Source organism: Callospermophilus lateralis, chromosome 18, assembly GCF_048772815.1.
Source record: "Callospermophilus lateralis isolate mCalLat2 chromosome 18, mCalLat2.hap1, whole genome shotgun sequence".
NCBI classification, from domain to species: domain Eukaryota; kingdom Metazoa; phylum Chordata; class Mammalia; order Rodentia; family Sciuridae; genus Callospermophilus; species Callospermophilus lateralis.
The window spans coordinates 31591603-31615783 of NC_135322.1; the positions used below are offsets into that span (position 1 = coordinate 31591603).

The window sequence follows — 24181 nt, forward strand, 5'->3', positions numbered from 1 at the left end:
GTTGGTGAGGATATGGAGAAATGGGAACCCTTATACACTGTAATGGGGGAATATAAATTAGTCCAGTCATTTTGGAAAACAACAAGGAGGTTACTCAAAAAACTGAAAACAGAACTGCTATAGGATTCAGCAAACCCACTTCTGTGTGTATATATCCAATAAAAATAAAGTTAATACGTTGAGGAACATCTGCATTCCCACGTGCACTGTAGCACTATTCACAATAGCCAAGTATGAAATCAACCTTTGTGTTCAACGATGAATAAAAGCATGGAATGCTTTATGTATGGAAAAATGGGAATACTATTCATCCTTTAAAAAGAAGGCAATCTTATTAACTGTGGCAACAGGGATAAACACTGAGAATGTTAGGTAAAATAAACCAGGCACAGAAAGACAAATACTCTATAATATACTCATTAAAATGTGAAATCTAAAAAAGCTAAACTTACAGAAACAACAGAATGATAGTTATGGGGGCAGTGTAGGTCAGGGAGATGTTGGTGGAGGGCTATTTCAGTTATCCAGGAGGAATAAGTTCAAGGGATCTATTATACATCCTGGTGCCTATAGCTAATAACAATATATACAAGCAAATTGCTAAGTGTTATGGCCACTAAAAATAAGTGTATGTGGTAGTATAAATGTTTGTTATCTTGATTTTAGCCATCTCACAATGTACACATATACATCAAATTGCACAGTACAAATACATACAATTTTTATGTCAACTGAAATACTTAAATGAAATAAATCAATAGCACCTCTAAAAAACAATAACAAAAAGTATAACATTTTGTGTCACTGGACTCTCAGAAGAAGAGAAGAAAGCGAAACAGAAAAAAAAAATACCTAAATGGTTGAAAACTTAGCATGTTAGGTCAAAGAAATGAACCTACACATTGAAGCTCATTAGCCCCAAACAGGATAAATTCAAAGAAATCCTATATGCAGGCACATCATAATAAAACCAATAAAAACAAAATACAAAGCCTCCTGATGTTGCCAGAGAAAAATCAGGTTTTATGTAAGGGAAATTTATTTGAATGGCTATACATTTCTCATCAGAAATCACATGACAATTTTTAATGTGTTAAAAGTAAATAACTGTTGACACAGAGTTCACATCCAGCCAAAATATCTTTCATGAGGTAAATTAAAATAAGGATATTCTCAGATGAAGGAAAACTAAGACCATTTACAGCATACTAGCTCTAAAAGAAATGCTGAAAGAAGTTTTCCAGATAGAAAGCTCATAACACCAACGCAAACTTTGAAACATCAGGAAATTTAAGAAGAGTAAGAGAAATGATAAATATCTGGGTAAATATGATGGAGTATTCTCTTGCATTTAAAAAATCTGTAATAGATCAAAGCAAAAATTATAATATTAACTGACAGGTTTCATATTCCTACTTAAACTTACAAAATACTGATTTTAAGTGAACTGTAAACATTAAGCTTCTTTATGGTAATCTCCAGAGCAAACACTAAAAATATTATAGATACATTAAAAAATCACAATAGATAAATTAATATACTAAGAAATATTTGAAAAATCCAGAAGTGGGTCAAAAAAGAAGAGGAAGGGAAAACAAAAGGACTTAAAAGAGAGGGATCATACAGAAAACATAAAGTGGCATATTTAAATCCAAATACATAAACTAAATGTAAATGGTCTAAATAACAATAAAATATTGTCAGAAGACATGAACTACTATACACTGTCTACAAAAAAATTCACTTTAAATATGATGATATAGGTAGTTTTAAAAATGATTTAGGAAAAAACCACCATGCAACATGAATGAAAAGGGAAAAATAAAAAGTGGGTCAGGTATGGTGCATACCTATAATGCCAGTGGTTTGGGAGGCAGAGAAAGAAGAAGCCAAGGCTAGCTCTGAACTAGGCAAGGCCCTAATCAACTTAGCAAGACACTGTCTCAAAATAAAAAAAATTTTAAAAGAGCTCGGGATGTGACTCAGTGGTTAAGTGCCTCTGGATTCAGTCCCTGGTACCAAAAAAAGAAAAAAGAAAAAAAATGGATTGGTTCTAAGTATTAATATCAGACAAAGTATTATAAAGTAAAAAAAAAAAATAGCAGTAAGAAGGACATTAAATAATGACAAAAGGGGTTAGTTCATCAAGAAGACATACCAAGGATATTTATGCACCCAACAACAGAGTTCAAAATATATACAGCAAAAAATGACAGAACTAAAGGGAGAAATAGATTCATGTAGTTGGGAGATGTCAATACTCCTCTCCCACTATAGGAAACTAGTAGAAAATCATTAAGGAAACAGAACTAAATATCAGTAGCATCTTCATTTTTTTCAAGTGTACATGGAACATTTACCAAGACCAATCCATATCCTAGGTCCTAACTAACAATTTTAAAAGAACTGAAATCATACTAAATATATTCTCTGACCATAATAAAACAAACAAATCACTGACAGTTATCAATGAAAAAAAGAAAATATTTGGAACTTAACAAAAATGAAATTGTAACACAACAAGATCTGGGAAATAACAAAAGTGCCTAAAGGCAATTTTATACCATTAAATGTTTTTGTTAGAAAAGCATGAAATCAACAATCTAAACTTCTTCCGTAAGGAACTAGAAAAAGAGGAACATATAAAATCAAGGCAAGTAGAATGGAAGAAACAATAAAGATAAGAAATCTATGAAACTTAAAACAGAAAAACAACAGAGCATATCAATAAACTACAGGCTGGTTCTTAGGAAAGAGCCATACAATTAATAAACCTCTAGTAAACTGTCAAAAAGAGAAGACATGAAAATTCAACCATTCAGATGAAATAGGCCAATTCCTTGATAATCACAGAACTCAACCAAATAGAAATACATCACTAAAATTATTCATAACCATTAAAAATAAATTTAATTCAGGAGCCATGCACAGTAGCACAGATGCCTGTAATCCCATTGACTCAAGAAGTTGACGCAGGAGGACACAAGTCAGCCTCAGCAACTGAGGAAGGCCCTAAGCAACTCAGGGAGACACTGTCTCAAAATAAAAAATAAAAAGGGCTGCCCAGTTCCAAAATAATAATAATTAATCCACAGTAAAATCCTTTTCAAACAGAAATCTCTATGCCCTGATGGTTTCACTGGTGAATTCTACCAAATATTTAAATAATAATTCAATTCTACAGTCTTTTCCACAAAATAAAATGGAGAAAATACTCCCCAACTCAGTATATGAAATTAGTATCACAAACAAAAATTATTAAAGTTCTCAAGAAAATATTAACCAAGTTGAATTCATTAAATTAAAATTCTAATGTAACACAACTAAGTGAAGTTTTTCTTGGGAAATGTAAGGCTGGCTTCAATAACCAAAAATCAATGGGAACTTCCATTTAACATGTTAAAGGGGTCTGGGGTTGTAGCTCAGTGGTAGAGAGCTTGCCTTGCACACGTGAGGCCTTGGGTTGGATCCTCAGCACCACATAAAAATAAATAAATAAAAATAAAGATATATATTTAAAAAAACACGTTAAAGGGTTCAAAGGTTATTATGTTTATGTAGAACAAAGCATCTGACAAAAATTCAGCATATGTTCATCATAAGAACTTACAATAAGAGGACACAGAAGAGAATTTTTCTCAATCTAGTAAAGAGTTTCTTTCAAAAACAAACAAAATAATGATACTTAGCAGTATATTTAGTGGTGTAAGACTGAATGTTTTACCCTCTACAATTGGAATCAAGGCAAATAATCTCCTCTCTCACCAATCTTTTTTGATACTACTGGAAGTCTAGCCAGTGCATTAACTCAAGAAAAAGGAAAGGCACACAGATTGTAGACAAAATGTCAAAATAACAAAAACCAGCAAACCACAACAAACTGCTCAATCAGAGGATAAGATACTTAAGATTTTTTAACAATACAAAAGGCAATTTTGATTATGGTGAAAAGAATTATTCAGTCCATCCTAAAGCCTTTTAATTATGGAAAGTTTGCTTTATATGTTAGATATTCATTACTACAACTGAATTCTTTAAAAATAAACACTAATGTTCAGACTGTTAAGAACTGAGTTAAAGGCTGGAGATGTAGCTCAGTAGCAGTGCGCTTGACCAGAATGCCCAGGGTCCTCAGTTCAATCCTCAGTTTTACGATGAATAAATAAATATTTTTTAAACTGAGTTAAAACAGCACAAAATCAGAAAAAATAGTAATTAAATTTGTAAATACATACATGCCTCCAAATGTAAAAATACAGCTTGTAAAATAATATTAAGTTGTTTAGAGCCTTGCTAAGTCCAGCCTCGGCAACTTATCAAGGCTCTAAACAACTTAATAAGATTCTGTCAAAATAAAAAAATTTAAACAACACCAACAAAAATGCTGGAATGTGGCTCAGTGGTTAAGTGCCCTGGGCACAATCCTGGTGTACCAAAACAAAAAATGACTGTAAAGAAGAAAAAAAAATTGTTTAGAAAAATGTAAGTTTTAAAGTCTAAAAAGACAGAAAACACTAAAAATTTTTTAAATTAGAAAGAATATAAGGCACCAAACCAAAACCATGAGTTTAAATAGTTTAGGGAAGAATACACTAAATTTGACAACATGGGAAAAAGCTTCATATCACTGGATTTCACAATGATGTCTTGTATCTGACAACAAAAGCACAAACAACAAAATAAATAAATTAGAATGAATAGAGTAAATCAAAATTTTAAATTTCTGTGCATCAGAAGACTCAACAAAGTGAAAAGGTCACTCACAGAATGGGAGAGAATATTGCAAATCATGTATTTGGTAAGGACCAAGAGAACTCCTACTACTCAACAACAAAAAACAATCCATTAAAACATGGCAAAAGGCTGAGTAGGTCAGTGGTAAAGTTCATGCTTTGCAGTCCTGGTTTCCACAGGGTGAGGGAGCAGGGAATAGCAGTATGATTTCTTGCATCTAGAATGCTCTTTGAAAGAGGAATCAATTTTATTAATATTTTTATAATAAATATACAAAGAGCTTAAGTTCTTCAAATTTAAGATGAACACACAGGTTGAGACAAGTCACAAATAAAATATATTATAAAAGTCATTTTTATAATCTGATTTGGATAATCAAGTACAATTACTAGAATTTAGGAAATCAAGTATTTTGTAATGTAAATTCTTAGGAAAAAGCACTGAAATAATTACCTTTAGGAAACAACACAGATGTTGTTGACTTTTTCTTAAATATTTCTGAAATTTAAAGAACTAAGAATTTACTTGAATTAATTTTTTAAGTCATTTGTAATTGTAAATTTTTTTATTATTATTTTTGGTGCTGAGGATCTGAAAACCCAGGACCTCACATATGCTAAGCAAGACCTCTTAAAAAGGTACATCCGGGCCCTACAGTTGCAATTTTTATCTCATTAGAACATAAACTGCCTCAAGCTGCTTGGTCACTTCCAATGATTACTACTTTAGAATTAATTTGCAAGACTGAAGTTGCTAAACTGCTCCCCTAAACATTTTAGAATACTATGGAGTTAGGAACTTGGGGGGGGTAACATACAAATTTTTTGGTTTAGCCTACCCTCCAATTCTCCCATATTATTTTTATTCTTGCTTACATTTAAAAATAAACATTTTCAACAGACCTTATCTAATCATGGAACCTTCAGGACATTCTGAATATAATCATACAGATATTACAGAAGAACAAATTTTATATCGAGTAATTAAAGGACTATAATTTTGCGCTAAGGATATCTGCTTTCACAAGAGGTTTTTTCCAACACCAGGGGCAAAGTAATATTTTCTGGGGCTATTACAAAACATCTAGATAAATTATACCAAAGTTTATAAATACATCTACCAGAAAACACAATTTTCAGACAAAATGGTAGAATGACTTTTGTCACTAACAAAAACCTAGTTTATATCTTTGCCAAAGAAATATTTAAATAAGCATTATTTTTAAATAACCTCATGAGCATCTAAAATAAAATAATTTGCTATACAGCAAGCTCAGGTCAATATCTTCCTTTCAATGAGTATTTTAACACAACTTTTCTCTAATAGTGTTCAGTTTTAAATGGACTCTGACATGATAATTCTTTAAAGAGATAACTCTCCATAAGTTGTTCTTGTTTTTCTGAGGACATATTTATGTTCATAAGGAATCTCATGTTAATCAGTTTTACATTTTCTTGCTCAAAATAAAAATAGCTTTCATATAGTATGTTTCAAAGATAAAAATCACATTACATTCTTGGGAAACCTTTATTTAAAATGCATACAAGATAAGTGCAGTAGTACCTGCAGGTATATATGTGTATTAAAAGAAAAAGAATTCTTAGGAAAATTCTACAGTTCATCTTGAGTACCTCATAAGCTCCCTCTGCTGGCTACCAATTTAAATAGAGAAAAAAAAAATGTAGACCTTTTTCCTTTAAGGAAAGGAACCTTTGAGGGTGACAGGAGATATAAGATGAAGAATAAAATTGACAATGCTGTTGTTTAAAGGGAAAGGGAACTATGATTGACAATAATTATATATTTCAAAATGTACAGAAGAGAGGATTTTGAATGTTCACAGCACAAAGAAATGATAGGTTTGAGATGATGAATATGCCAATAACCCTGTGCCTCATAAATATGTAATTGTGTTAATTAAAAAATATGTATGTATGTGAGTATGCACATGCATGTATGTGTGGGGAGGGATGTATATACACATATATATCCAAAAGGGGGAATTCTCTTTAATAGGGACCAGGTCTAATTGGTAACTAACTTCCCTAGTTAGCTTGGGACTTCCAAACAGATTGGGTGAGGAGGAATTGAAAAGAAGGGGAGTTACTGCCAACTTTGAATACATTAGTCATTAAATTGCCAAATAGAAAACATTTAGTATAAAATAAGTCAATTATAAATCTTAAGATTTGACACTAGAAAAATTAAGAATTGAAATAAATTTCACAAACTTCACTAGGACAAAAAGCTTATACCACACTATTTAATCTACTTAGTTTCAATATTAAGATTTATTTTTTCTTCCAGGAGATTAAGTAACAATTTAAATAATCATCAGGATGTATGAATGAACATCCACTCAGATAAAACATTACTGCTTAAAAGTAGCTATCTAAGAAATATTTTGCATGTAATAATAATAAATATATTTTATGTTTAGGTTAACAGGCACCATCTTGAGAGCAGAAAAGTTTGGTTTTTTTTTTAACCAATAAATAAATTACATTCAAGAAAAAGAGGTGTTAATATCTGAAGTATGATATATCCTTAAATGTTTTTCTTCATATAGCACCCAAACTTCCAAACTGTCTGGAAAGTATCTCCTAAAATAAACTCATACCTTAAGTCATAAAAATAATGGCCAAGAAAAAAAAATCAATGTAAGACAAAATTTATAGTTTATATTCTTAATTCCCCATTCAATAAAATATCAATTGCCAATTTATTAAAAGTAAATGAACTGTATATATGCAGTCCGTTAGAGCTGAAAATCTGAAATATATATATTTAAAAGTCAATCTTTCTGACAGTATTTAAAATATTGCATCTCTGGTGGCAAACCTGAAAACTATCAAACATTTTATTTCCCTAGTTTTCATACTTCAGCAGTTAGTCCTACCCCTTTTTATCCTCTTAATACCCATCCAGCACTTTGTTTTGTAAATACACTTACTTATATGCCAACACAAAACACTGATAATTCTCCTTGGTAAACAAGGAAATACCAAAATAGTCCAAGCCTACAGCTTTGTTTCCAAAGTGTGGCACAGGCTAAATGACAGAAAGGGGGAAAAAAAAAATCAATGGCCCTTATTGATGCAGTCAGAATGCTCCTGAGAGTCCACAACTGTTTGACAATTTGTTGATGTAATCCTGAAGAAAGTTTCAACAGATTGTGCAGACAAGTATCAGAGAATAAGTCTTTGATTGATAATCTTTCTATTTATTTCTGCCAAGGCGACTGAAAACACGAAAGCCTTTTCATCAGAGAGGTTAGCATAGATGTCAATTTCCTTTTCCTGTTTCTCTGTTAAAAGAAAAAGGGAAAGCTTAATATAAATGCAGCAAGTTTAAAAAAAATTACAAAGCTTTCAAGTATTTCTTTTAATGACAATAAATATTATACATAATTGTACAATATGTTTAATGTTATGCTACTAATTTTTTTTTAATTATACAAAGGTATTGAAATGGAGACTCTATTTCTATACATACACAGTCCCATAGCTACATCATTTCTATAAGAATCTCATCTATTTCTTTTTCCTCACTACTATGAGTTCAATCAAAATTTCTAACCCTAGATGTTTATTTCTGAACATCAATGATAATATATTAATATTGTTACCTTATAGCCCTGCTATAGAAAACAAGAACAACATTTATTTCCACCCTTCCCCTCCTCATTACAGATGAAATCCAAGTTCACAGTAAGAAAATCTGAAAAACAAGGTGGGCATGGTGGATCATGCTTGTAATCCTAGTGACTCAGGATGCTGAGACAGGAAGATTGCCAAATTCAAGGCCAGCTTCACCTAATGAGAACTATCTCAATACAAAATAAAAATGTACCTCAAAAGCAGAACATTCCTAGGTTCAATCCCTAATACCACAAAAAAATAAAATTAAGAATTTGAAAAATAAAGATAAAAAAATAAAGATAAAACCCCCTATTAAATTATGAGCCAGCCAAACCCACAATAAACATCTTGGTGGATGTTTTTTCCAAGTGCCCTTTTCAGCTTGTACTATGATTTTGTTATTTTGACATTTCAATCAAAATTAAACATGCAAATAATTTAGTCAAATTATTTTACAAAACTTGTTACAAAAAAAAAAGAAGTCCATTCATCCCTCTATGCTAATTTCCCACTTTCCAGATGCAACTACTGATTTTTTTTTCAGTTACTTCTCTTTGTTTTTACAAAAACAAATCTATCTCTAAGTAACTTTTTTAGAAGATGCTAATTCAATTATTGGTTTAGACATTACATATTCAGTTCCCACCATGAAAAATTAGGATTTTTTTGTTTTCCATCTCCTGTTCCCACCACAAACACTCTGGTTTTGTGCCCTCACCTTCTCATTATGAATTGCAATTTCAGTAACACCCATTTTTCAATGACTATGTGAATGATTTCACTCTTCTTGCACATTGTTTTCCCTGAATTGAATCTTTTTTCAAAACTTTTTTATAGTTATTTTTTTTAATTATCACTAAAGTTACATAACAGTGAAATACACAAATACATTAAGAAGACAACTGATGAGTTCTGATAAATACATACACTCATATAACCCACAAAATGATGATATACAAAATTTCTTTTACTCCAGAAAATCCCTCATGCTTTTATAGTTAGTTCCTTCCTACACCCACCAGTATTCACTGTACTGATTTCCATTTCCATAAGATTCTCTTACTAAACTTTATATAAATGGCGTCATAGCTTCTTTCAATGTTTTAAAAATTCATCAACGGTATTAATATAATAAAAATTTGTTCCTTGCTAGGCAATATTTCACTGTATTCCAATATCATTTTGATTCTTTCCTCTTTTTCTGAAAACCTAAATGATTTTTCTCTTTCTAGAGATATATAATATAAAGAAACACTGAGGTACACTTCTATTTTTAACCATCCTTTAGATTGGGAATTTCACAGGTTCTCTTAATATAGAAACTTCAGGTTTGGAAACCTTTCTTGAATTGTTTCATTGAAGACTTCCTTCTCCTCCATCTTCTGTATTTTTTAGGGTTTTTTTCCTTTCTAAAACTGATTATTTATAGATGTTAGATATGAGAATTTATTATCTGTTCCATCTTATTTTTTTAACCTCCTTTCCTATTACTATCCTTTCTGGAACTTTTCTTCAATTTTATCTTTAAATTTTCTATTAAGGTTTTTCATTTCTGAGAATCATATATGCTTTGGGTGCTTCTGAATATTTTCAAGTTTATATTTTGAAGTTCCTCAGGTGCCTTTTTGACCTCTGTAATTGCCTTTCAAATATTATTTGGTCTAGTTTCATGATTGTATCTTCCTTTGCTAAAGATTATTAATGATAGTTTTGATTTTTTTCTTCTCCAAGCAGACTTGTTTTCTCTAAGTTATTTCTTCATACCTTTTGATTTAGTCTCAGCCTTTCACATATTAGATACTTTCTTCCAGGTATCTGAGCTATTCCTGGTAAAGTGTTCACATTTAGAAGTATTAGCAAAAAAAGGTGATTAGAAGCATGCACACATATTTGGAACTTGACTGTGAAAGAATGAATGACAGTATTTTGATTTTAGGCTTTTTCTCCTGAGCTCTTGAGATTCCCTAGAGAAGATTATTTCTGATTTCTTATTTGGAACACAACTCAACATTTACCAAGAATTCAGTATCTATCAAGAACTCAATATTTACCAAGTCAAATTTTCACCTAATGTTCCTAAGATAAATATAGTAGCCCTCCCTCAACTATGTCTGGTGTTCCCTAGACTAGAGACTTTGTTTTAACTTATACTTTTCAAAGATAAACTTGTAGGAGGCAGAGGGAATAAGGATACTTTCCTTTTCCATTTTTCCTTCTTCCTATCCTTTTTCAAAATAAAAAAGGATAATTTTTAAAGTTTTGGTTTTTTAGACACATTGTAAGATTTTTTCCTTAAATCATATGTTTAAAATGAAAGTTAAAACTTGCTTCAAAAATTTTAAGTGTCCTTTAAGAGTAGTGACTCAACAAAAACAGAATTAAACTAAACAGCTACTCAGTCACAAGAAGCATTACCAAAGAATCTATTCCAAAATATACAGACATTTCAATAGTTTGTAATTTCTATCCCTATATTTAGAGAATAATGGTCTACATTAACAACTGGAAAACTACAATCTGGGTGCCAAATCTCACCCATCTCCTGTTTTGTAGCTAATTTCCAGCTATAATGACAAAGTAAAGTAGTTGTGACAGAGATTTCATGGTACACAAAGCCTAAAATATTTACTATCTGCCTCTTTACAGAAAAAGTTTGCTGAATTCCAGTCTAAAAGTAAAATATTCCAGATTATGCTGTAGAAATTGCTTTGAGCATTTTCCTGCAATGTGTATTAAAAGTAAATAAATTTAAAAAGCATATATTACTCTTGAAATCGCTTCCTTAAAAGTTTTCTATAATACACTAAAATACCACCTGAGAAATTTTACAGCCAAATAAATGCTTTTTTTCAAGTTATCATGAAATAAATATTCAAGCCTGTATATGTGTAAAGTCTTGGCAAAACTATTCAGACTTTATTTCCTCAACTAAAAGACTGTCATTATGTTTTCTTATCTCTTCTTACCATAAGAAGAATTTCCTTCTCTATTCTTTCATTTACATTCCCTTTACATCAACTGAAAAAAATATGTTGTTCTCTGGACCAAGCAATATTTCCCTTTTTTCTTCTCTGTTGACTTTTCTTTACCCAGTTTCCTTTCTAAAATAACCTTTGACATAAATATTCTGATGATCTATTAAATAAGTACATTCAAATTAAGCAAATAACTCAAAACGTTCTAGAAGAACATAATTGAAAAAGGAAAGAGAAAAAAAAAAAACAGTAAAATTATCCAAGGAATTAAAGATCCCAAGTACAGTCTTCATGGATAGTCAATTTATGATATAAACATCATTCCTTTAGTCACACCATCTTAAGACACCTTTGATAAAAATTAGGACAGCTATACCAATGAAGTTATTTTCTCCAACAGTGCTAACTTCATTCAAATAAAAACATACAAAACAGAGAGAAATGGTAAACAGAATATCCTCAGTGTTTCAAATAACAACAGTATATATTTATGCAGGAAGCACTTGAGTATCTAACACAGAACAACTAAAAAAAGCAAAGCAGCAAAGCATAATTCACAAATAATATTAAGAAACTATAAATGCATTTCACTACAGATGAAATCATTTTGACAGAGGTTTTTAAAGAATTATAAAGAGTATCCCTTTTTCATTAATTATTGGCTTTGAAAATCTCAATTTAAAAAAGACATTCATGGGCATATAGGTATTCATTTTACTAGTTTCCCTATTGTTGAATATGTTGAAATTTTCCATGATAAAAAGTTTTTTAAATGACATCAAAGAAAAAAAAGTTGAAGTTTTAGTTCAAGTTATTTGTAAACTACTTATAAGGAAAAAGGAGAAGACCTATAAGGAGAAACAGAAATACATTTTGGATCAAGAAGAATTCACCTAATTTTAACAAAACCTGCCTCAATGCAGGGAGCACATAAATCTCCCAATAAACATTTTAAAAATTCATACCAAAAACACTTCAAACATTAAATGTTTAAAACTCATGGCATAATAGTTTAAAATAAGTCTTAAAAGAACTTTGACTTGAGTTTTTTTTTTTTTAAAAAAAAGTACAATGATTTTAATATGCTTCTCAAGGATGGCATATACAAATTATTATCTCTGGCTGGGCACAGTGGAATGTCTGTATTTCCAGCAACTTGGGAAGGCTGAGGCAGGAGGATCACAAATTAGAGGCCAGCATGGGCTACTTAGACCCTTTCTCAAAATAAAAATTTTAAAAAGGGCTGGACATATATGTAGCTCAGTGGTAGAGAGTTCCTGGGTTCAATCCCCAGTACCATGAAACAAAAACAAAAAACTTATCTGTGTATTTTACTAATACCAGTTTATAGCAAAGTGAATTTTACCTAATCTAAATCTTTCCAATAAGAATTTGTGTGAGTTTTTTAACTAAGCATCTACCGTAGAGGAAATATTTCAAACTAAAATATAGATGTGATTTTAAGTCCAGAAGCTCATGCCGGACTCCACTTTCTTCACTACTATCTAATTAAGATCTCTGACCAATTTTAATACTGGGGGAGGGGGGAAGCTGCTTGAATTTATTCATACCTCTTTCTTCCTCATGTTTTTTGGCAGATGCACTTTTAGGTCTTCCTCTTCCTCGTCTGATATGATCTGAATGGCTGTTACTTCGAGACCTCTTTCTGTTTTCTAAATCTTTATTTACTGTAGAATTTATCTTCTCTCTCCTAACTCTCTCTGTTCGCCTCCTCTTGGCCTCATGCTTGTTTTCTGTATGGGTGAATAAAAGTGATATATTTTAGGGCTTAGCAAGACCTGTTTGTCCTAGACTGGTTTATTCTCTCTTTTTCTTTCTAAATAGCACTAGAATATGCTTCCTGGCATATTTTATAAAACTACAGCAATATATGTTCCCCTAACCCACAAAGGAAAAAGAGAAGCTCAACAGAATTCAGATCCACATTACACATGAGAGGTAGAAAAATTTTGAAAGAGAAAACAAAAGTTTCATTTGACAGCTTTAATTTCAGCCCCTAAAAGTTTGAACAATTCCACAGCAACCTTTCTGCGTTTCTGTTTCCAAGCTAAAAATTATAAAAGAAAAGGAATAAAAAGAACTCCATTCCTACCTGAATTATATACTGAAATATGTCAAATACGCAGAAGCAAAACTAACCTTATGTATAACATGCTAAGGTTACAATAAAAATCAAATAGAGGGGCTGGGGTTGTGGCTTAGTGGTAGAGCGCTTGCCTACCATGTGCTAGGCCTTGGGTTCAATCCTTACCATATAAAAATAAATAAATAAAATAAAGGTTGTGTCCAACTACAAGTAAAAAATAGAATATTTTAAAAAATCAAATAGAGAACACCCACAGAAAATCTTTTAAAACATAAAACTGAGTAGTTTTCACGTAAGCCACATAAGAGGCAATTACTGATATAAGAGAATGTTGCTCCATAAATAGAATGGCAATAGAGGAACTTTACTAATTTGGTGACTTAATTAACTCAAAAAACCACCCACCCCACTCCAAACAAATAAAAATGCTGAATAAAAAAAATAATTTAAAGAACAAACAAAAATTCTTTTAATACATACCTGAATTCAAAAGCAAGAAAGAGAATTCCACAAATGCCTAAGATCACAATGGTAAGAGGGCAAAATGAATGGAAAAATTCATATCCCCAGAACTAAAGAAAAACTATTTAAAAGACTATACAGTAAATTTAAAAGGCTATTGTTAAAAATAATAATTATTATCTCTTAGTACTATACTTTTAGAGAATTAGTAAATTCTAGGTCAGAGATTCAACATATACTGGATGATAAAATAACATTTAATTATTCTAGATGGGAAAAAAGTTATTAATCAGGGCTGTTAAGACTCAGGGTCCAATCTGAAAAGGCTCCCATTGACTATAAGACAATATGAACATCAATAAAATAAAAACAACAACAGACTAAAACATACCAAATGTACTTAAAGCCCTGAGTACACAACATTAAAAGTAAAAACTACATGGCCACTGTAGGAAGTTACTGTAAGAATCAATTCATTATTTTGAAAACTTAAAAGGAAAGAATAAGGAATGACAGAATTAGAGTCTCACCATTTTTCAATCTGATCTGAGCACTAAACATTAATAACTGCTAACATCACTCAAAGAGAAATAAGCAGACTTTAAATGCCTACTAACAGAAATACACATTACTACCTACTAACTATGTAAAAAAAAAAAAAAAAAAATCCAGTCTCATCACCATTAGCTCCAACTTACAACATTGAAAAAAAAAAAAAAACTAAAAGAACCTATACCATGGCTATAAGCAGTACATTCAAAGGGACAGGTAAAGCAGCTTTTCAACATACAACTTATAAGGGGAAAAAGAAAGAAAACAGTAGATAAAAAGAGAACTAAAAATACATCACCCATATGAAGACATGAATCGTGTGACTCTACTTTGTGTACAATCAGAAACATAAAAAATTGTGCTCTAGGGGATGTGGCTCAAGAGGTAGCGCGCTCGCCTGGCATGCGTGCGGCCCGGGTTCGAACCTCAGCACCACATACAAAACAAAGATGTTGTGTCCGCCGATAACTGAAAAATAAATATTAAAATTCTCTCTCTCTCTCTCTCCCCCCCTCTCTCACTCTCTCTTTATAAAAAAAAAAAAAGTGCTCTATATGTGTAGTAGGAGTTGAAATGCATTCTGCTGTCATATATAACAAATAAGAATAAAATTTAAAAAAAATACACCACCCATATGTAATTTATGGAACTTACTTGGAATCTTTTTTTTCAAAACTTTAAAATCATTTAAGAGTAAAGTAAAAATTTGAACACAATTTGGACACCTGATATTAACAAATGATTGTTAACTTTTTATGTTATAATGGTATTATGTTAGTTTTTAAAGGTCTATCTTTTAGAATCCTGAAATTATACGATATTTGCTTCAAAACAATAATCAAGGGAAGAGGTTGTAGGTATGGATAAGTCAGGGTTGATTACAGTCTACTTTTTTGTATGTTTAGAATTTCTCAAAAGAAAAAAAAAAGGTTAAAAGAAAGTGATAAGTAATACTTTAGACAGTACGCCTCTCAAGGTTTAACAGTGAATTCAGGTTTGTTTCTTCAGCTACCTGCCCATCTCTGCAAATTTCTTCACAACCACACTCTCAAAGAGGTGCCTGTACTTTCTCACCTCCCATTTACTCTTCAATCCATGCTAGTAAACAGTTCTCAATTCAGTGAAATTGAACATTAAGCACGCACACACACAAAAAAAACCTCTATTTTCAAATCAACTTCAATTTGAGAAACTTCACTTTTTATCATCTTAAACCATCTTTCAAAAAATTCAATAAAGATGATCACGCCACTCCTTGAAATTATTTCTTCACTGGATTTTCAGGCTCTTTAGATTTCCCAGCCATTCCTCTTTATTACTTTTGCTGTGTTCCCTTCCCTAGGTGCTTTCTCAATCTCTAATGTTAAAGCCCCAAGGACCTGTTCTAAGCTCTTTTTCCTTTATCATTTTATTTTAACTTTTACAGACCCATAGCATCAAACACTACTGTTATGGTAGCTTCAAAGTTTATATCTTCTGCTCTAATCTCTTCCCTAAACTGCCAGACAACTTCACTTATATTAAGTATTTTAAATGTATTAAAAATAATTTGCTTCCTCTTTCCAATTTGCTTATTCTCCAACCCTCATCATATTAGTAAAAAAACACCAACCAGTTGCACAAGCCAACTGATTCGTCTCACTTCTTATACCACCATAAAGGTCCATTCATACTCTTTCCAAAATATATCCATAATCTTCATTTCTCCATGTGCAAAATCCTAATCAAACCCTTTCTCTACATAGTAGCCAATATTATCTTTCTAAAAAAATTGTATATCTTTCCTTCATGAAGGCCTTTCATTAGCTTTGAAAATGATGAAAAGACTTTCATTAGTTTTCCACTGTTTAGAATTAAGATTCCTAACCACAAGTTCCTATAAGATCCAACATTCATACTTTCTCTCCAATTCTATTGCATACTACACCACATCATTAACTACAATCTAGACATACCTTTTTTTTTAATAAAACAAGCTCCTCCCTCTGCCTGAGTCTATAATAATCCTGTAATTATAATTAATCCTCCTACCTAGAGCTCTCCTCAAAGAGTCTTCATGAGACTGGCTTTCTCCCTTCAGATATCCATCTATATGTTCCTAAATGTTTTGGGGGGTTATTTGTTTTGTTTTCTGTGATGCTAGGGATTGAACATAGGGCCTTGAGCACATAAGCAAGCACTCTACCACTGAGCTACACCTCCAGCCCAGCCATCAATTTATTTGTCACTCCCTCTGAATCTCCCAACCCAACTTACTTCCTATCATCTCCTACTGCAATCTATAATATATTTACTAATATGTTTAATGTCTCCCCCATCAAAATATACTTTATGAAAGTGGGATTCTGTTGTCTTTTTCACAGAATGTAGAACATAAACTCCACATATTAAGTATTACCAAATAAATAAAATCAGACTCAGTATACGCATTTTCCTCACCACCACCTCAAAATTCCACTGAAATGAAGGTAAATGTGAGAAAAGGAGAAAAGGGGGAAAAAAAATTTGTGCTGGAAACAAACAAAAAGTGCTACTAGTGATCCAAAAATTACATAATTTCAGCAAAGTAGAAAGCCAATGGTTCTGATTAAGAAATCAGGATAGAGGGCTAGAGCTGGAGCTCAGTGGAAGAACACTTGCCTAGTACTTGTGAGGCACTGGATTCAATCCTTAGCACCACATATAAATAAACAAATAAAATAAAGGCATTCTGTCCATTTCCAACTACCAAAGCAAAAAAAGAAAAAGAAATGAAACTAGATAGAAGTATAACCCAAAATAGGAATAAATTATAGCTCCTATAGAAGGGAGAGAGTTGTTCTTACTAAGAGAGTCCTAAAGATATTTCCAGAACACAATAAAAAGTACAGAAATGGGGAGCAGGCCACTGCATGATCATCAGAAAAACTATAGAACTACTGCAAAATAACTGAATCTATATACAGACAGCAACTAACATACAGAAATAAAATGCAAAAAACAGAGCAATGTGCAAGAGAACTTTAAGCCTTAACAGAAAAAAGGCAACTCCTCACAAGAATGAAATACTCTATGAGATTTCACATCCTGCTCCAGAATGAAGCTTTGCTTATTTTAGTAATAATAAGTAATACTAAGCAGTATCCTGCATGCTCACCTAATGCACATCCAAACTGCTGCTAAACTCCTCCCAATTATACACTAATAAAAACTGTTATTAAAACAGACCCTTAAGGGGGCTGGAGTTGTGACTCAGTGGTAGAGTGCTTGCCTGGCATGTGTAAGGCCCTGAGTTCAATCCTCAGCACCACAAATAAATAAATAAATAAAAGATAAATCGACAATGAAAAAAACAGACCTTTAAAATAATGTTGAATTTTCATGCAGTTGTCCATAATGATAAACTGCGCTTCACATATAAATATTATGTAAACAGGCAATCAAGGATTACCAACAATTTGAGGAAAATAAAAAGTATGAGAGAAGGATCAAGGAAACAAGAATAAAATTTTAAAACATTCTATTATTGTGTATCTTCGGAAAGCTATGAAAGGAGATTATATTGTTAAGATTCTTGTGCATAAACAGAAAAATCTATTCCAAAATTCATATGAAATCAACCTTAAAAATGTACAAGTAAAGAGATTTCACACTCCCTTCTTTTCAAAACTTACTACAAAACTAGAGTGATCAAAATAGTGTAGTATTAACATAAAGACAAACATACAGATCAAAGGAAAACAAAGAGTTCACAAACACATATATGGTCAAATGACTTTTAATAAAACTTCAAGAATTCTTCACTGAGGAAAGGACAGTATTTTTAATAAGTTATGATAGGAAAACTGGATATCCACATGCAAAAGAATGAAACTGGATCCTTACAACATATACCAAACTCAAAATGAGTCAAAGACCTAAACATAAACTATTAAACATAAAACTCATAAACATAAAACTCTTAGAAAAAAATATAATGGAACTGTTTCATGACATTTAATTTTGGCAATAACTTCTTTAATATGATACAAAAAACACAGCAACTAAAGAAAAACAGACAAACGGGACTTCATCGAAATTAAAAGGTTTCTGGAGCTGGGGTTGTGGCTCAGTGGTTTAGTGCTTCTGTGGCTTGTGTGAGAAAATGGGTTCAATTCTCAGCACCACATATAAATAAATGAACAAAATAAGGGCCACCAATGTCTAAAAAAATATTTTTAAAAAAATTAAAAGGTTTTGGGTTGATGATGTGACCCAGCGGCAAAGTACTTGCCTAGAGCATGCACAATTTGCAGAGGCTCAATTCCCAGCAAACAAACAAACAAATTAGCATGGTATAAACTTGTAATCCCAGCAGGTCAGGAGACTAAGGCAGGAAGATGACCTGTCTCAAAATAAAAAAATAAAAAGGACTGGAGATGTGGCTAAGCACCCCTAGGTTCAATCCCTAGCACCCCACCCCACCCCGCAAAAAAAACTAAACTAAAAACTATTGTGCATCAACAGACACTATCAACAGTGAAAAGTCAACACGTGGAACAGGAAAAAAAAATTTCAAATCACTATTAACAGATAAGGGATTAATATCAAAAATATATATATATGTACATATATGTAGAATTCCTACAACTCAATAATAAATAAACGACTTAAGAATGGGCATGAGGGGGCTGGCATTGTGGCTCAGTGGCAGAACATGTCTCACACATGTAAGGCACTGGGTTCAATCCTCAGCACCACATAAAAATAAATAAAAAAATAAAGATTAAAAAAAATGGGCAGAGGACTTGAATAAACATTTCTCCAAAGAAGATCTACAAATGGCCAACAAGCAAATGAAAAGATATTCAACATCACTTATCAAAATAAAAATACAGTTTCCCCAGCTCAGTGTACCCAAATACACATAGGTTCAAAATGCCTAAGGAGAAGGGTTATTTCTGTTCAGCATCCCCAGCCTCAACATAATGTTCATCCTCAAGGATTGCAAAAGTATTCAGATTTTATAAATCCAAATGTCTTTAAAACTTTATAAAAGAAGCATAATTCTCACAAAGTCAGGTGGACTAAAGCATTACAGAAAGCTTTAGTGGTAAGGATCTGAATAATTTATTTGAATTTGAAAAACAGACATTAACCTGTCAAATACCAGCAAGAGCTTCAGAACAAAAACTAATAATATAGTGAAGACAATTAAAGATATTAATCAGAAATGGCAAGCTAAATTTATAATGAACAGAGTAGAGAAAAATAAAGAACTATACAAAGTTCAGGACATGAAAGAAGTCAAGGCAAAATATCCACCTTATCTTGCAGGCAAGGCAAAACAGCTGAAACAAAAAAAAAAAAAAAATGGTATAGCAGTTACAAAAGGATGTGCACATGCAGGACGTTTTTTTAAAAATCTCATTGTATGTAGCCATTTCTACAGTAGGCGCATTTAAAAATCTCCTTTGGAGACTTAGAACTTCTAAATTATTGATTTTTACATAAGGCCTCTCAAATGAAAAGTGATTAAAAACCCTTCTTTCCTACACTTTCTGCAAAGCATCAGATTATGGATATCAGATACATCTCAGTCTTAAATATTCACTGGTAGATGTGCTTATATAAATAATAAAAATTCTGTTTATAAATGCAGAAGTGAATTGTGGACAAAAATGATCATGCCAATTGGATAATTGGAAGTAGTAAGTATTTATGTAATAACCAGTTATAAAAATTCATAGCCAGTGATCCATAAAATACAATTTTCTTTCCAGTAAAATGTTCCCTTCATTAATGTTATAGAAGGGGAGATACAACAAGGAACTAACAATTTATAAGAACCTCGGTATTTTCTATTTTGGTTTATTAGCTTCTTAAAAGAGCCTGATAGTATACAAGAAAGAGAAATGAAGGAAAGATCCAAAAAATCTAAAACATGAAACAGAATTGCTAATTATCTACTATACATTATCCTACAGGTAAGATGGCCAGGAAATTTAATTTTGACCAATAACGTGTAAGTGGCACTGGGTTAGGTTTCCAGATTTTTTCCCCCCCAAAGATATAAGGATGGTTAGTCTCTCTGCCCTTCTCTCTTCTTCTTGCTTAGAATGTTTATGGGATTCCTGGAGGTATAATAGTTAACTTATAACAAAGAATATGAAAGCCACATCTTCTCAGGACAGAAGAAAAGAACCTAGATATTTATCCTGTACAGCTTGGCTTCATCCTTCACTGAACAGGAAAAATAAACTATTTGTCCAACACAGTATCAATTTCTGTGGTCTGTAATACTGACACATCACCCAAAATATCAGTATATATATTGCAACAAGAAAAGAGAACAAGGAAAAAGAAATAATAGATTAAAAACTGCCTTGATAGGAAGATTTTAGCCTTCAGATGAAAATAACCCACTTTCTTCTTCTTCTTCTTCTTCTTTTTTTTTTTTTTTTTTTTTTTTTGTGTGTGTGTGTGTGTGTGTTTGTATGTATGTGGGGGTGGGGGTTGGTTATGTGTTGCTGGGAATGGAACCTGAGGCCTTGCACATGCTAAGGAGGCAGGCATTCTACCACTGATCTACAGGCCCAGCCCCAGAGAGTACTCACTGAGTACCAAGGAAGAACATCAAAGTGAATGCAAAATATTCACAATGAAAGATAGAATGTACCATCACATTCCTTTTCTGAAAGGTTTTTCCCATATATATAACAATTACTGAGAAATGTATTCCAGAAATAAAAATATGTAAAGTAAGAAAAACATATGTATATGAGAAAAAGCAGAATTATCTCGGAAGCATAGTAGAAAGAAATCCTAATCACACAGCTGTGAAGCAAACTTAAAAAACAATCAGTCTTAATTACAAGTCAGAGGAGTCTATGAAAATGTCTTCAAGATGAATATAGACATCTCTATATATCATCAAAAGCCTAAAACTACAGGTTCAGAGGTGAAGGTATTTGGTTTGTTTTTTTTTTTAATCCACTGGTGAAAAGATAAGTGTATAAAAGCTATGTTCCATATTTTAATGTATAGCAATTTAAATATATAAGGAGAACAACATTTTCTGAAATAACAATACCACATTTCCTTTTCAGAGTTAAGGACTACTTACTTCTAAATTATTAATATTCAATAACTTTGAATTTACAAAAGGGACTGATGATTTCTTCATTTTTAACTAAAGTGAATTTGCCATTTTCAGACATTTTATCAGCTTTGCCTGTTAATTTATCTTTAAGAATAATTTGAAAAATTTGGGTTTAATTACTTTCCTTTATTTTCTTCTCCCAATTAAAAATGGGGAAGTATTGTGACTAAGTTTACAGTAAAACATATACTCACTGAGAAATATAGAGTTAAAATACTAATAAGCAATTTCTTTTTGTACAAGGTGAACCCTTTTTCCTCACCTATAGAGGAAGTCTTTTGTGGATTAGTACCTCATTTAGAATTTCATTTTACTTTTGCTTTCATAAGGCTTATAATTAAATTTTAGAAAGGAAAATATATAGCCACAGTAATTAAATGCAGAATAGCACCTCTGATGTTACTAAACACTTGAAATCTCCTCTGGTAAACCAAACTTAAAAGATCTAGAACAAAATGAGTTAATTAATGGTCCCTTGACCAAATATTTGATTAGAAACTACCACAAAGCTCAAAACTCACAGTACAAACACTCCCAACACAATGTTTCTTTAATCCCTCTTTTAACCCATTTTATTCTATAAACAGATGTGGAACACAAAGACTTAAATTGGGCAAGAAACATAACACTTATGGTAACTGAAATAATATTTGAATATTCACTGAGTTGAAACATTGGGACTTGATGGGTCAAAGAAATTTCTTCAAATTGCCAATTTCAAGTTAAATTTCAAGGCTACTTTTTAAATTCTCAACTATTCAATTTAAAAATTAAATCCTAATTTCAAAAACTTACCTCAATTTCATACAAAAATAAATAAATAAATGAATTGACATACATTTAACTCACTTGGAAAGGCATCAAAGAATAATTAATTGTCTGAGGTTCTAGGAACTTTTACAAAACACTGTGCACTTTTTTTTTTTTCTTTTTGATTGTGGGGATTGAAATCAGGAGCACTTTACCACTGAGTGGCATCCCCAGCCCTTTTGTTTTTTATTTTGAAACAGGGTCTCACTAAGTTGCTTAAGTCCTCACTAAATTGCTGAGGCTGGCCTCAAACTTGTAATCCTCCTGCCTCATCCTCTAGAGTCACTGGGATTACAGGCATGCTCCACCTGAAGGCTCAGCTGAAAACACTGTAGTTAGTCTGTAATACTGACATATCACCCGATATACTACTTTTTTTTTTTTTTAAAGAGAGAGAGAGAGGTAGAGAGAGGTAGAGAGAGAGAGAATTTTAATATTTATTTTTTAGTTATCAGCGGACACAACATCTTTGTTTGTATGTGGTGCTGAGGATCGAACCCGGGCCGCACGCCTGCCAGGCGACGCGCTACCGCTTGAGCCACATCCCCAGCCCTCAATATACTTCTTAACACAGTTTTATTTGTAACACTCATTTCTCCCTTTCACCAAAATTAATTTTAAACCTTTAAAAAGTCTTAATTTCTACAATGGATTATTTATACGTATTTTCAATTAGATTAAGTTTTATAGTGTTATTCTACTTTCTCTTTATTTCTATGTATTATGAAGGTATATTTCAAAAACAGGAGTTCTGAACAATTCATACCTAAATAAATCTATTCGACCTATCAGATTCTTTTCTTCCTACACAACATAAAAATTGTATATGAAGGGCTGGGGATGTGGCTCAAGCGGTAGCATGCTCGCCTGGCAGGCGCTGGGCGCTGGGTTTGATCCTCAGCACCACATAAAAATAAAGATGTTGTATCCACCGAAAACTAAAAAATAAATATTAAAAAAATTGTATATGATAATAGTTACATGGCCCACTAAAATTTAAAGTATCTTTTACAGTTTTAATTTCATTTTTAGAATGAGTAATTATAATTTGAGCATTAGTAATGATTCACTTTTACTGATTAATATCACATACAGAAATCATTTGGTGGGGCTGGAGGTATAGCTCACTGGTAGAACACTTGCCTAGCATGTTTGAGTCCCTGGGTTTTATACCAGTATGGAGAAGAAAAATTTTAGTGGGGTTTTAAAAATCAAATGAGCTCATGCTACAAGTATTCTTTTGTACTTTTTTCTTAAATTAACAAATTAACACTGTTTTAGAGGTTTTTCCATGTCAGTACATAAAAATCTATATTATTTTTTTCTATACTGTTCCCTAAAAAACATACCCTACTTTATTTAACCATTTTCCTACTGATGATATCTGGTTTATTAATAATTTTTGCTATTATAATGTTCTCCCTTAAAATCCTTATACATACTTCTTTGAGTATATAAATAATTATGCTGTTATAGGTCTATTCATAAAAAACCCTCAGATTCTAGGTTATGTGTCTTTAAAACTTTACTATTTTAAGACTGCTCTCCAAACTGGAAATGATAGTGCATGCATGTTACCACAGCAACTAAGGAGCTGAAGCAGGAAGATTCCAACTTCGAGGCCAGCCTCAGCAACTTAGAGACCCTAAGCAATTCAGTGAGACCCTGTCTCAAAATAAAAAACAAAAGAGTCTGGGGATGTAGCATACTGCTGGGTTCAATCCCCAGTACCTCCCCAACACCACCTCCCAAATTACTCTCTAAAGAAGTTTTGTCAAGT

The 24181-nt window shown here is 32.0% G+C and overlaps 1 protein-coding gene across 2 annotated transcripts in view; it reads right to left on the minus strand.

Annotated features, from left to right (window-relative positions):
• Positions 1-5294: 5294 nt before the first annotated feature.
• The window catches only part of C18H16orf87 (chromosome 18 C16orf87 homolog), a 64990-nt gene continuing 46103 nt past the window's right edge, over positions 5295-24181 (minus strand). For both annotated transcript variants that reach the window (XM_076838460.2, XM_076838459.2), the window contains exons 3-4: positions 12922-13104; positions 5295-8041 (exon numbers count right to left, since the gene is read on the minus strand). In XM_076838460.2, the coding sequence (XP_076694575.1) occupies positions 7923-8041; positions 12922-13104 (302 nt within the window). In that variant the 3' untranslated portion in view covers positions 5295-7922. The remainder of the gene's footprint in view (positions 8042-12921; positions 13105-24181) is intronic.